At 37.9% G+C, this 14,685-nt stretch overlaps 2 protein-coding genes across 4 annotated transcripts; one reads left to right on the top strand and one right to left on the bottom strand.

Annotated features, from left to right (window-relative positions):
* Positions 1-2,149: 2,149 nt before the first annotated feature.
* Positions 2,150-5,983, top strand: LOC104822543 (transmembrane 9 superfamily member 9-like). Its single transcript, XM_010553791.1, has 7 exons — positions 2,150-2,452; positions 3,412-3,576; positions 3,695-3,804; positions 3,901-4,009; positions 4,115-4,227; positions 4,321-4,471; positions 4,668-5,983. Exons 1-7 carry the CDS (start codon positions 2,324-2,326, stop codon positions 5,823-5,825), a joined length of 1,935 nt encoding a protein of 644 aa, XP_010552093.1. The 5' UTR covers positions 2,150-2,323; the 3' UTR covers positions 5,826-5,983.
* Positions 5,984-7,634: 1,651 nt separating this feature from the next.
* LOC104822541 (ABC transporter F family member 4-like) lies at positions 7,635-13,886 on the bottom strand. Of its 3 annotated transcripts, none has more exons than XM_010553788.1 (13): positions 13,480-13,886; positions 12,198-12,401; positions 11,931-12,112; positions 11,314-11,440; positions 11,041-11,232; positions 9,925-10,731; positions 9,725-9,805; positions 9,412-9,485; positions 9,264-9,315; positions 9,000-9,089; positions 8,871-8,914; positions 8,707-8,778; positions 7,635-8,630 (listed from the first exon to the last, which is right to left on the bottom strand). In XM_010553788.1, exons 1-13 carry the CDS (start codon positions 13,579-13,581, stop codon positions 8,057-8,059), a joined length of 2,601 nt encoding a protein of 866 aa, XP_010552090.1. In that variant the 5' UTR covers positions 13,582-13,886; the 3' UTR covers positions 7,635-8,056. The 3 variants fall into 3 exon arrangements, with proteins under 3 accessions (XP_010552090.1, XP_010552092.1, XP_010552091.1); XM_010553790.1 differs by having other exon boundaries at positions 12,198-12,268; positions 13,480-13,554; XM_010553789.1 differs by lacking the exon at positions 12,198-12,401 and having other exon boundaries at positions 13,480-13,885.
* Between the last annotated feature and the right edge of the window lie 799 nt (positions 13,887-14,685).

Genomic DNA, 14,685 nt, shown 5'->3' with positions numbered 1-14,685 from the left:
TGGAAAATTTTTTTTACCAACATAAGTCAATTGTATCTAATGTGTTACACAAACACTACTAGTAGTTTATGTCTTCTTTGGAAAGAGTTACTTTGACATCCAAAAAAGATGCTCAATCCATATTGCTGCGACCGATTTCAACTAGAGAAATCGGTCATACGATATGATTATTGCATGTTAAAAATTTTAAACCGATGAATCTTGCAATTTCGAACAAGTCTGACCGTCTGACCAAGATATGACCGTATGACCGTCTGACCATTTGGGTACGAAAAAAATGCCTACATTAAATCTAAACGATTCAAAAAATTGTATAGGTCTTATAAGATTACTTTTGCATCGTTTTGGAGTTCTAATTTCACGTGGAAAAAAAATCTCTCGACATAAATCAATTGTACTCAATTTGTTACATAAACACTACTATTACTTTAGGTCTTCTTTGGAAGGAGTTATATTGATAAACAAAAAATGTACTCAATCCATATTGGTACGACCGATTTGATCTTGAAATATTTGTGATATGATGTGATTATTACAATGTTAATACTTTTAAAACGATAAATTATGTAATTTTGAACAAATCTGACCGTCTGACCAAGGTATTACCGTCTGATCGTATGACCGTCTGACCATTTGGATATGAAAAAAAATGTCTAAATTAAATCTAAACGATTCGAAAAATTGTATAGGGGTTATAAGATTATTTTTGCATCGTTTTGGAGTTCTAATTTCACGTAGAAAAAAAATCTCTCGACATAAGTCAATTGTACTCAATGTGTTACATAAACACTACTATTACTTTAGGTCTCTTTGGAAGGAGTTGTTGATGACATCGTTGTTCTTGGCACCATAAGCAAAATCAGATCGGTTTGACCGATGTGATATTTCAATAGCCAAAATTTCTTTGAGAATTTGCATCAAACACTTTCCATGCATTCTCAAATTCTTCAACTTTGGTGTGTCGGATCTCGTTCTAGAGGAAAAGTTTGACGAGTGTAAGCTTAAATGATATTGTTCCTTCGAATCGAATCGAAGTGAAACCCTAATAAGCCAAAAATTTAATATAAGAAGAACATGTTTGATCTACGCTTTTAAATTCGTAAATTCATCATTTTTTTAAAAAGTCTGACTAGTCCGGCTCGTATAATCCTATGACGAGTCTAATGATATGATCAAAATATGATCGGTATGACCAAAGTCCGACCATATGACCAAAGTCTGATCGTCTCATCAAAGTATCATCGGTTTGACCAAAGTCTAACCGTCTGACCGATTTTAAATTTAAAAAACGTGTTATATGAGATTATTATTATACCATATTAACACTTTTAAAATGATAAATTCATCAATTTTTAAGAAGTCTGACTGTATTACCAATGTTTGACTGTCTTATCAAAGTGTGACCGATATGACCATTTTACACGAAAAATAAAGGTCTAAATTAAGTTTAAACGATTCAAAAAGTTGTATAATGGTTATAAGAATACATTTCATCGTTTTGGTGATCTAATTCCATGTATAAAAATAAGCTCTTAACATAAGTCATATTCACTCAAAGTGTGACCGGCTGACCAAATTGCGAACGTCTGACCAAAATCTGATCGGTATGACCAAAGTCTGACCGATATGACCAGTATGATGTTTTAAGAGCCAAAATTTCTCTGAAGATTTTTATCGAACACTTTCCATGCATTATCAAATTCTTCAACTTTGGAATATCAGATCTCGTCATACTAGAGAAATATATCGAGTGTAAGACGGAAATTGAGAAATTTGTTATTAGAATCGCCAACGAAATCTCTTTGGAGAGAAAAATAAAAAAATGCGTTTTGAATTTTAAAAAAAGTGAATAAATTTTTCGAAGATTTTTTTCATTATATAAAGAGTTGCCACGTATTCATTTTTTTAATGGTAAATTAGTCTTTTCGCTATTTTAGTTTTTTTTTTTGAAAATCTTAAATCTCTAAGTCATTTCTTAAGGTTATTTTTACAATTTTGCCCTGTTTAAATACACGATTTTATTTCAAATGAATAATTAATGGGCCACACATGTTTCGTTCTCGGCCCATGGTCATGGGCCGAGTATGATCCACGAAAACACGTGGCGACATCTTCGTGGAGAAGAACCTGAAAGTAACGGTAGCGAAATGTAAACGCACAGAGACCAAAAAGGCAAAACCCCGATCCTCTCCTCTCCTCTCCTCTCCTCTCTCTCTCTCTCTCTCTCTCTCTCTCTCTCTCTCTCGGTGACGAACAACAGCACACGAACGAAGCTTCATTCTCCGGAATCCAGATCTGGTAAGTTTATCGAGATCAGTGGGCTATGGAATCTCGAGGAAAACGAGGAAGAAGAACACCTCTGTCGGTGGTCGCCGCGGTGTTCTTCCTGCTCTTCATCCATAGTGCTCGGTCGTTTTACCTTCCCGGTGTTGCTCCTGAAGACTTTGAGAAGGTGTGTTTTACAATTTCTCTTTTGTCCGATAAATCGTTTCGTGTGATTTTTTATGATTTGGGGACAGTTTCCGCATGATCTGGCATTCTGATTTGTCGGATCTGTGTTTCGTTTGGGGATCTGATCTGAATCTGGTTTTTGTTTGATTTGGAGTGATGAGTTGTGATTTTTTATTCTTGAAAAATTTTAGCGATCGAGAATTACTGTGATGCGTTCCACTCCGTGGGGACTTCTCTGTCTATGGACTTGTCGATTCGTTGTGTATGTTATGCATGTTTCCTAGGATGCCGTGTGTTCTTCGTTATGCTTGAGGATGGTTTCCTTGTCGTAAATCTTCATTTTTTTTGGATGTGATTCGTCAGTAGATGGATGGTTTCCTTGAGGATGGTTTCCCTTGTCTTATGTGCCTTTTGAACTCTGTATTGGTGGAGATTGAATACTGAATCATCGTATTGCACATTTCTGGTGACGTTGCATCAAATGTTTTTTTTTTTTGGTAAGGGTTGTATCAAATGTTGAGGCTTGGTAAGCAGCTTTGAAGGTTATATAGTCCAGGAATTTGTAGCTACCCCTGTATCATCCTCGTGGATAAATTTAAATCTTCTTCAAAGCTCACATGAACACATTCTGCCTGCCTTACCTGCCGAAATCTCCTGATGTCTTGTTGTTGCTGTTGAACTGTTCCCAGTTGGTATATCTGAGTATGCCATCGGGAACATGTGGTCAGCGGTTCATCATTGATGGACTGTCTGGAATGAAGTCGTTATTGATTGTTTGGTTTCCTTCTATAGGATGTTGACCTTGATGGTTGGTACTGATTTCTAGATAATCATATTGTATTTGCAAAAGCGTTTATTTATCCCTTTCAGTCCTATGGATGCATCCTTTTGATCTCATGCATGTTGCTGAAGGTTGTCTTGGTGGTTTCTTCTGTGTTTTATGTGTTCTGGTATTCGCAGGGAGATGAGCTGAAGGTGAAGGTTAATAAATTGACCTCGATAAAGACACAGCTTCCTTATTCCTATTATTCTCTTCCCTTTTGCCGGCCCAAAAAAATAGTGGACAGTGCTGAGAATCTCGGGGAAGTGCTTCGAGGCGACCGCATTGAAAATTCTCCTTATGTGGTTAGTTTCAGAATCTATATCGAGAATATCTGAATCTTATATTTGCTAATATTTTGGTGAGAACTGGTCAGTTGAATCAACCCGATAAGCTGGTGTATGTTTTCCGGTTTGTCTTCAGTTTAAAATGCGAGAAGCTCAAATGTGCAACGTGCTTTGCCGGATCACACTTGATGCCAAAACCGCTAAAGAGTTTAAAGAGAAGATTGCAGATGAATATCGTGTAAACATGTATGATCGGTTTGCATAGTCTCATCATTTCTATGATTTCTCTATATATTATTCACTGCTCTACATCCTCTAACGATATACTCTGATTGTCTTCAGGATCTTAGATAATCTCCCTCTTGTTGTTCCGCTTCAGAGAGCTGATCCAGGAGCTCCTCCTGTTTATCAGCTCGGCTATCATGTTGGGCTTAAAGGCCAATACACAGGGGTAAGTAGATTGTTCGTCGAATACTAGGGCCTGAAGCCACATCCACAGTTTCATTTCTGGCCACTGAATCTACCTACTCTTCCTGTGTTTTCTGATCTTATACAGACCAAGGAAGAGAAGCATTTCATCCACAACCACTTGGCTTTCACTGTCAGATACCACAGGGACATGCAAACTGATTCGGCAAGAATTGTTGGGTTTGAGGTTAAACCTTACAGGTAAGATTCTCCTCTTGGAATATCAAAACTTTTCCCGTCAAGGTCTTCAATTTCGCACGTTTAACAATTTCATTTCTCACCCTCTGCGTATAGTGTTAAGCATGAATACGAAGGGAAATGGAAAGAGAACACCCGCTTGACAACTTGTGACCCACATACAAAGCGCACAATTACCAATTCCAATGCTCCTCAAGAAGTCGATGATAAGAAGGAGATCATATTCACCTACGACGTAGATTTTCAGGTAATAAGATTACAAAAATCCATTTTTTGATTTATTTCATCTATTCCATCAACGGAAGGGGACACGATTTTGAGTTGGAAGATATTCCCTGATACTTCTTACCCAAAATAGTTTTTTGTTCACATTTTTTTTGGGTGGAAAACAAGGTTTAACTGGGCTTATATCTGACTAATAATCTTTCCTGACATTGTTTCAGGAGAGTGATGTGAAATGGGCATCCAGATGGGACGCTTACCTTCTGATGAGTGATGATCAAATCCACTGGTTCTCGATCGTGAACTCCTTGATGATTGTCCTCTTCCTCTCCGGAATGGTGGCGATGATAATGCTACGCACACTTTACCGGGACATTTCCAAGTACAATGAGCTCGAGACCCAAGAAGAAGCTCAGGAAGAGACGGGATGGAAGCTCGTACATGGCGATGTCTTCAGGCCACCATCCAACTCGGATCTTCTCTGTGTCTATGTCGGGACAGGAGTCCAGTTTTTCGGGATGATCCTCGTCACGATGATCTTCGCCATTCTAGGGTTTCTCTCCCCATCAAATCGAGGTGGTCTAATGACAGCCATGCTCTTGCTTTGGGTCTTCATGGGTATTTTCGCTGGTTATGCTTCTGCCCGCCTCTACAAGATGTTTAAAGGAACTGAATGGAAGCGAATCGCCTTTAGGACGGCAGTAATATTCCCGGGTGTTGTCTCCATCATCTTCTTTGTCTTGAACGCTCTTATCTGGGGCCAGAAATCATCCGGGGCTGTACCCTTTGGAACAATGTTCGCCCTCATTGTCCTCTGGTTTGGTATCTCAGTCCCTCTCGTGTTTGTCGGAAGCTACCTCGGGTTCAGGAAACCTGCGATTGAGGAGCCAGTAAAGACGAACAAGATCCCGAGACAGATCCCGGAACAAGCGTGGTACATGAACCCGATTTTCTCGATCATGATTGGTGGGATCTTACCGTTCGGTGCCGTGTTCATCGAACTTTTCTTCATCCTGACCTCGATATGGCTAAACCAATTCTACTACATCTTCGGGTTCCTCTTCCTCGTGTTCGTCATCCTGATTGTAACCTGTGCCGAAATCGCCGTTGTCCTCTGCTACTTCCAACTCTGTAGCGAAGACTACCTATGGTGGTGGAGATCGTACCTAACAGCCGGCTCCTCGGCGCTGTATCTGTTTGTGTACGCGGCGTTCTACTTCTTCACAAAGCTCGAAATCACGAAATTCGTGTCGGGATTGCTCTATTTTGGCTATATGCTCATCGCGTCTTACGGTTTTTTCGTACTGACGGGGACGATCGGGTTTTACGCTTGCTTTTGGTTCACCAGGCTTATCTACTCCTCCGTCAAGATCGACTGAGATTTTAGCATAACGTACCAAGGCTTTTCAAGGTATTTTATAAAGCATTATGGTTTTTAGTTGTAAGATTTTTTGTTTTTGTTATATTGACGCATTCTTCTTTTTTTGGAACTCCGCGGGTCTACACTTTTACGTTGATGCTACATTTTTAAGTCTTACACTCGAAAACGGAACCCACCCCCACACGAAGTAACAAAAACGAAAGGAAGAAAAGAACAGAAAACGAGCACAGCTTCCGAACATGTACTGACGTTTTTATAAGGCTGTACATAGGGGTAGCCAATACGTTTGTTAAACCGCATCTGGTTGAGTAAGATAATTTAAAAAAATCAATTTTTTAGACAATAAATATTTTATCAATAAAAGTTAATTTGGATTATATTCAACGAAATTTGTTTTTGGTAACCTGTAAATTTTTATACAAGCTAAATGTACAGCACTCATTTAGTCTCTGACGTGGTACAGACTCGTGGTACAGACTCAACTATAACACGAGCAACCGGTCAAATATACGAAACCATAGACAGTGGTGTTTCCGAGTGACCCGAGTAGGGTAGGTATGATTTAATGGTCGAGATTTTCCGGCGAACGCATGGCAAGATCTCCTTTCTGGTTAGTGTCAAACAGTGGCGGACGCACAAAACGTTTTTAGTATCATGAATTATAACATAACCAAATCTCCATTTGAAGAAGGATATTCACATGAATTTTTTCGATCGTTTGAAAGATATAGTTGGGTAAAAACTCTGTGAACTTGCGGATTATAAAAAATAATCATAAATTATATATAAAATATAAAAATGTTAAGAAAAATATATTATCAACAAAATATTTATGTCTTACAATTAAATTCTACAATCTTTTATTTATAACAGTGTAAAATATATCTTTTCCGATGAAACAAACTAAACAATCACTCAAAAACTGATCATCAAATTCTCAAAAAAAAAAACTGATCATCAATCCGATTCCGCAAAGTTTTCGTCACAAAACTCATCATTGAAAAACATCTCTCAACAGTTGCGGCGACAACGAGTAAAATAAAAAAAAAATCATAACATTTATATACATTTAATATGATTGTTTACAAATTTAATTATTTTTTGTAATTGAATATTAGATTTGTATACATTTTTTAAAAAAATATATATAAAGATTAAAAGAAAAATTAAAATAAAACAAAGAATTATTTTTTTTTAATTTAAATAGGAGGAAGGGGCCACATAAAATTGGATAGGGGGCATTTTAGTTTTTTTATTAAAATTTTATCAAATTTATAACTAAATCAATTTTTTTACCTAAATTAATGGGGGCATGGGTTCCACCATATATATGAGTTCGCCCATGGTGTGAGAGGTTTTTACTGCCGTCCATGTAATTGAGCACTACATTTCATCCATATCATGTAAAACGATGTCTGAAATAGTAATAATGCCTAAAATAATAGTAAAACCATGAGTTTGAGGTTGAGTTCGAGAGTGGGATTGTCAGCGTCGATAGAGGTTGATATATGTATACCGAATCTTGAATTTATAACCGATTTACGTCTCACCGCAAGAGTACGAATCATAGTAACACATGATCGAACACAAGGACTGGTAGGTAGAACTAAATCTAATCAAAACCAAATCGAAGTCAAACACGTAGTGATGGTGAATGTGTGTGAAATCAAGGATTCTTTTGACATGAGAAAATTTATTAAATCTTCAAAAACACCTTATAATCTTGTATTTTATATTCCATTTATTAGGTGAAAAAAAGAAAAAAATAGAGATGTGTTAGGACCTGAAATTATCATGAACACAAATAGGCCAAAATAACATTTTTCTCTAACTAATTATGTGAATCACAACTGTCGAAACAATAATAAAAATTCTAGGATGGGTTTCCAAGGATGGTCCAGTACAAGAGAGTTACTAATAATGCCGAATGTATGTACCTTCCTTTTTTTGTACCTGCCAAACTATTCTTCTCTCGAGATAAAACCACAGCCATGACCAAAGCCCCGTCTTGAGTTTTTTTTAATAAAAAAAGACCCCCAAAAAGGAAAAAAAAAAAAATCTCGAGACCTTTTTATCACTACAATGGCTGCTTCATTCACCTAAAAACTAAAAAGCTGCGACTTTTAATTCGTACTTTTCCCCGCACGAATCTTCTGAGTTCTGATCAATCTCCGCAGCTACATTCCCTGCTTAAATTACAGACAAAAACGCTTATTTTTGGGGTAAAATTTATCGCTTCCTCTTCTTACCGGAGTTTCTCTTCGACTTAGCTGACTTTCCCTTTGATGTTTTGGGTGCTTTCGGGCCATCTTCCATGTCTGGCTCACCTCCCTCGTTCTCCTTGGCTTTGGATGAAGTTGTTGAAGTGTTGATATTTGCTTTCCCGGTGCCTTTTCCCATTTTTCCCCTGACGGATGAGGAAGTTTTCGGGTTTGGTTTCGAGGAAATCTTGGGGTGATCTTCCTTTTTCTTGGACAAAGCTTTCGATGTGAGTGTCTCCATGTCTTCTTTTGTTTTGACTGATTTCGGGGTAACGGTTTCTTCTTTCTTGGATTTGCTGGTTTTGGGTTTCTCCTCCTCTTCTTCGCTCATTCCATCAGATACATCGTCTTTTTCATCATCATCTTCTTCTTCTTTTTCTTCTTTGGTCGTTTCCTTAGAAATATGCCTAGTCTTCTCATCCTCGGATTTCTTTCCAGACCTCGTTGTTTTAGGCGTATCCTTTGTTTTATTTTCCCTTTTCTCATCCTCGGGTTTCTTCCTGGCCTTTGTAGCAGCTTTGGATTTTCCAGATGAAGCACCCCTGAGTACATCACATATTGGCTTTTTTATTTTTCACTCTCCTCAAACGTAGTTTAACCATTCAGAGTCTCACTTACTTCTCTGATGACTCTGCCTTTGTTTGCTTGGCTGTTTGGTCATTGCCCGTCTTAGCTTTCTTCTTTTGTGGCCTGAAAAGTGACACATTATCTCGGTCAAGAGTACACAACGAAAAACACGGGTTAAGGAACTTAAAACAGGTTAACCAAGAAGGAATACATACACTGCAGATGTTTCATCACGGCCCATCTGATCAGCTTTTTCATCCTGTCAACGGAAAACGTTCAACATTATGCAAATGGTAAAAGAAGAATCAAGTAGAATGTCAGATAGATAATGCTAATATATGTACCATCTCTGCCGATTCTGATTCATCTTCAATGAACTCCCATTTCTCCTTTCTAAGATTCAAGCGTTCTTGATCGCCGTCATCATATAAAACCTGACAGCAAACAGTACGAAGCAACAGATACATAAAAAGTTACATGCCAGTTTTCTTCCAATTGAAATGCACAACACTTAATGGGCTTGGACAACCAATAACTGGGTAACCTGCAGTGTCGACAAGAAACAACACCAAAAGAATTTAAAAAGAGCACAATAGATTTGATCTTACAAGATGTTTCTTCCTATCAGCATCGTACGAATCAACAACACCTTCATAATACCTACAGAAAAGATCGAAAACTCATTTAAGAAGCTTATATGGAACAGAACTGGAATTAACAATTTGATTTAAAAAAGGCAAAAAACTAAATACTAACGCGCGATCCTTAGGCCACCAGATTTTAACCTTCGCCCCAACTAGGTTTTCACCAAACTCTTTGTCTTCCAATGCCTGTCAAAGAATTGCAAATACAGGAAAATTAAATCACAGATCTAGGAAGAGCAGAAGCAAGTGAGTGAAATCCTCAGTCAGAGGAGGATAGACCAAAAAACAGATAACAAAAGCAAGATCCGAAGCTCCAAGGTAGGGAAGGGATAGATATCCAATGTAAAAAATACCAATATGCGATTTTTTTTTTCACATTCTTTCGTGGAGAGGCAACAAGAATAATCAGGGAATCTATGATTTACTTTTTCTTTGTCCAGATTAAGCTTTCTCTTGGCCTCTGTCTTAGGAGTCTCTTCAAATGGTTGCTCCTCATCTTTGCTTGACTTTGGATTAGGGTGGAAACACAATGAACGCATATTAGTCATATAAAGAGGACGGAGAAGTCACCTATGCATGCAAAATGAAATAAATGTATCAAATCTACACAGATTAGAAAACGTACTTTTTCCTTGTCGTCTGACAAAGTGTGAGACTGGTCCTTCTCATCAGTTCCCTGCTTTTTCTTATCCTCCTTTGGCTTTGAGGATACTTTGACATTATCACTGTCAACTGCTTTCTTCCCCGACTGCTTCGCTGGTTTTGTTTCAGAGATGCTTTTCTTCATAAGAACTGAAGGTTTTGTTTTACTCGAAGAAGCCATCTTCTTCTTTCCAGACCTTTTTGCCGGTTTAGCTTCTGAATGTATTGGTTCTTCAGGAACAACTTTAGCAGAATTATCGGCGGATGATTTCGCCTCCTTGGTCGAGGTTTCCTTTTTCTTCTGGTTTACAGCCTTCTTAGAACGACTATCAACAAGAAGGCTCTCGCTAAGAGATGGAGAAGTGGCATTTGGAGTCTCATCTGCCAATGGCTTTGATGGAAAAGCTTGTGTACTTGTTGCCTTCTCATTATCAGAAGTAGCTACGTTGGCAGATGAGTCACAAGGAGGTGAACTTGGTGCACATTTGCCACCATCCTTTCTGTCCAGGGATGCTTTGGATTCAGTCTCCTCTTTGACATCCGAAGCTTTTGATGATTCCTCCTGTTTCACAAAGCTGGATTGTTTTCCTTTTTCCTTTGTTTTTTGATCTTGCTTGTTTTCCACATCAGTCTCCTCATCACCAGCATTACCCATCTCACTGTTCCCAAACTTGTCAGGTTTCTCTGGCTCATCCTTCACATTTGTATCATCTTGCTTCTTTAAGGTGTTAGTATCAACCGATGAACCATTCTCTGCGATCTGTGCAACTTTTGCTAACTTTGATTTATCCTGTTCATTGGAAAACAATAGCCCCATAAACAATCAACTTCACGCAAAAACAAGAAAGACGGTCTTTTTGGTTCCTATAAATTTAACTAGTTAACAGTAAAGAAACATGCTTCATCTGCCACTTCCTCTAATAAATTATCTTGAATTTCTTGTAGTACACAATGACCGAAGTCCATTCAGTACAAAAGTGAGTTAAATATACAGACACTCAACAGAAGTCGAGAAACACTTTCATATTCATAGCAAACAATATGCAAGCATGTCATCTCCAAACAATAAAAGAAAAACGAAACAAATGAGAAAGCTTACATCACTTTCATTAGCAACGGCTTCATTCTGCTTTAAAGCATTTGATGTCCCTTCGCATATTGAAACAACTACGTTACTATACCCATCCAAGGAGAGACCCAACAATTTTATTGCATCAGTCAGGTAAGGTTTAAGCTTGGCAGCTGAGCTCTTGAGGACTTCTTCTGCTAACTTCCGCGATATTTGGGGAACCTGCCAACAATTAACGGAAAGGGTTAGACAAAAGAAAATAAGATAGCAAAACAGAAACAGAGAGAGTCCACCACACATCACCTCGTTATCCTTTCTGACATAATCCAGAATTGGTGAAAGTAACTCTGGAGATATCTCCTCACTTTCTTCTAAAACAAGGGTCATAATTGTCTCCATAGACGAGAATACATTGTCTGGATGATGATCCCTGTCAAAGATAAAAATCTTTAGAAAACGAACATGTAGTCATAAGTCGTTCAGAAAGGCAATCCACATCAGTACACCAGTTACGGATATACATTATGAGCACACAAACCTAAACAGCACACCCTCATATCCAGGGAAAAGCTGAGTCGGACAATAATTTTGAATGTGAATCAAGAAGATATGTGAAGTAAAGAAAAACCAGGTTTCAAACAGACAGCAATTGCATGGAAACTCTGGTTCTGACACTAATATTGTTACCAGATAGCTTTTTGGAGGAAAAAATACTGAGTTGTAACAGCAATAACCCAGAAAAGGAAAGACGTCAGAAGAGTTTTTAAGAGGAAAATTGACAACAGTGAACGAAATAGACAATTCATCGTACATATAATTCTCTGAATACTCAGTACATAAGTTTCTGAGGAATTCACCCAAAAACGGTTACTCAAATATCGAATTTGGCTCCTACAAGAATCGGGATAGTTATTTTGTACCTTATAGCCTTGAGGAAGTTCTGGAACATCTCAATAATAAGCGCATCACACTCCAGATCCAACATCACAACACATGATCGGACCTTTGCAACAGTATCAAGAATTGAAGTCCTCTTGGAATATGACCGACTAGATATGTCAGTTAGATTTTCAAATGACGATACAATCAACTGGAACACCTCCTGCATTTAAACCAAAGAAAATAATCAGCACGCATTTAACGTCCCCCTTTCACAAACGAAATGACTGCAGTATAAATTGACACACTTTCATCTGGTCATCATCATACGGAGCATCTGGAGCAGTTATTCTCGTAATCTCACTGATGCAAGCAGCAACTGCAACATTAACATCGATATCCGAGTGCTTGAAGAGTTTGTCAGCAACTAACGATTTCATCAAGGGGGAAAGCGCATTTTGCATTGAGTCAGGAGGTGACTGTTCAACCTCTGATAGGCAGCATTCAACTTTCTACACCACTCACAATCAGTCAGAAACAAGACTTCACAAATTTTAGAAATTTAACCATAAACTCGAACGTCAACCACCTGAGTGGAAACTTACAATCTTTTACATGAATAGCACAAAAAGAAAATCGGTCACAAACAAGAACGAAAAACTTCCAGGAATTTTACTACGAAAACTATAACATCGATCACAGCGGAAACTTACAACCACTAGCATGAATAACAGTGCGTAGACATTAATCAAACATTTAGAAAACCTTGTTAGAAATTTTCATTACAAGACTAACACTCAGAACCAGAGCTCCATTTGTACCAGCACTTATCAAATTAATATTACATAACACACACACATACACAAAAGAAGCATTACAACTTCTATGATAGAACTACAGGAAAAACTTTCATCTCTATAGGTTTTTTAAGTCTATGAAAAAGTTTACTGCTTTTGAAAGTTATCATACCACACTTGTTTCTTCCATTACTATTGGAATGCAGCAAATGCAGAATGTAGATATATGTTTTCATCCATAAAACCACATGGAAGAGGATACACAAAACCGGCAAAACACAATCTTTCCTATTGTGCCTGCTGACCATCTTAGTAACTTCCTTCCAAAGGCAACCCTACATCCTATGATGCTAGTACTCGTGAAGCTATGCCTTCAGATGCAAGATAAAATCAATGCCAACACAGGAAATGAGCAACACTACAATTTCACACATATAATCAAATTCCAACTCTGACATCCTTTATATCTGAGAACATAAGAGTGGCTTAAAGCCCGAGATAGACACACATCTGCTTCATTGGAAACAGATACATATCGACATGTAAACACAAATATGGGGAATTTTCACAGCAATGTACTTTCTCAATTTCCAGTCTCCAGCAATTCAAGATTCACAGCAAAGACAAGATCTCATTTGCATGGAGAAACAACGGGACAAATAAAAAACAGTCATAACCAGAAATCGACATCAATCGCATGCATACACTTAGCATTGCACAAAATGGAATGCAAGAACAACAAAAACACCACGTAAATTTGATTAACGTAAGAGCAAAAAGGGAAAGTGCTCACGTCGAGAAGAGGAAGAAGCTCCTCAACAGAAGAAGGCGGGTCAAGAAGCGTTTTCCCAGCTTCCGTAAGCTGCTTCTCAAGCTCATTATCAGAAGCCGCCATGATTTCTTCTCCTTCTTCTCCCTTTCTCCCTCTCTCTCGCGCGCGCGCTTTGTTTATGTATGTCCACAGATCTCAGCAAACCCTAACTTCGGAAACCTCAACTTCTCACCATGAAAACCCTAGAAACTGCATCGATTCCGGGAATCGGAGAACAGATTCGCCGGATTATGCGATGGAATTTCTGCCGGTAATGGAACAACAACAACACGCTAGGGTTTGTTCCCTTTTTAATTTCTTATCTCTCTCGTCTATAGTTTCCTTTTTGGCGAAAATATGAATAATTTTCTCGGCCGAGAAGAAAACCTTATGCGCCGTTAAAACGATTTTAAAAGCGCAAACAAATGGAAATTATTTAATATTGTTTACGTAATTGTACGGAGTAAATATTTGACGTCTTTTATTTTTGTTTCTTTTTTCTATAGTTGTCCGGACTCCACCTGCATCTATGAATTCGGGTTTAGAGTGTGGACCTGGAGTCCGCTTTTGAATTAGATTTCGTTTCCTCGGGAGCCATGTGGTGTGGATTCCGTCCAACGTTAACGTTTTATTTTAAACATGAAAAATAATTGGAAAAACTTCTAAAAATTTCTAAACCTCCAGGAAAACTAATTCCTAAATTTATAGCTGTATTTATTTATTTCTAAACTTAAAAAATTGGATACAGTAATTTCTAAATTTGTTTGAGAATATCATAATCGTCTTTACCATAAATTTGATCAAAATAATGGGTTGAACAATCCTACGTAGTATATGAATTATTAAGACATGTCAGATTTTAATATCATGTATACAAAACTGGGTTTAATAGACACGGTTTAACAAAACCGGTTCGTAATAGTAAAAATTCTGATTGAGTAAAAGTAACAATTTGGAGGGTACTTCCAGATTCATCGATAACGTTTCTGGTCACTGCATCTCTTCCTTGAGCGACGTCGTTCTCATCGGAAAATATGAGATGAAAGAGATTTAGTCCTGATGACGGTTATTTCGACACCGAACGCTCCTATTTCGGCGAAGATATCGTCGATTCGGATATAGAGCTCGAGAACCGACAGTGATGTTAATTATTTCGATCTCCGTCGTTATCCCAGCTCTTCGGATGAA

This window comes from Tarenaya hassleriana, unplaced genomic scaffold, assembly GCF_000463585.1.
Source record: "Tarenaya hassleriana unplaced genomic scaffold, ASM46358v1 Cleome363, whole genome shotgun sequence".
In the NCBI taxonomy this organism is placed as follows: Eukaryota; Viridiplantae; Streptophyta; class Magnoliopsida; order Brassicales; family Cleomaceae; genus Tarenaya; species Tarenaya hassleriana.
The sequence above is the reverse complement of the archived record's forward strand: the minus strand, read 5'-3'. Positions and strand labels throughout refer to the sequence as shown.

Coding starts and splice junctions, on each gene's coding strand:
- LOC104822541 (XM_010553788.1), bottom strand. CDS start 13,581: ATGGCGGCTTCTGATAATGAGCTTGAGAAGCAGCTTACGGAAGCTGGG. Junction 9,486..9,724: donor TTAATCTGGACAAAGAAAAA/GTAAATCATAGA, acceptor ATTCTTTGACAG/GCATTGGAAGACAAAGAGTT. Junction 8,915..8,999: donor AATCAGAATCGGCAGAGATG/GTACATATATTA, acceptor TTCCGTTGACAG/GATGAAAAAGCTGATCAGAT.
- LOC104822543 (XM_010553791.1), top strand. CDS start 2,324: ATGGAATCTCGAGGAAAACGAGGAAGAAGAACACCTCTGTCGGTGGTC. Junction 3,577..3,694: donor TTGAAAATTCTCCTTATGTG/GTTAGTTTCAGA, acceptor GTTTGTCTTCAG/TTTAAAATGCGAGAAGCTCA. Junction 3,805..3,900: donor GATGAATATCGTGTAAACAT/GTATGATCGGTT, acceptor GATTGTCTTCAG/GATCTTAGATAATCTCCCTC.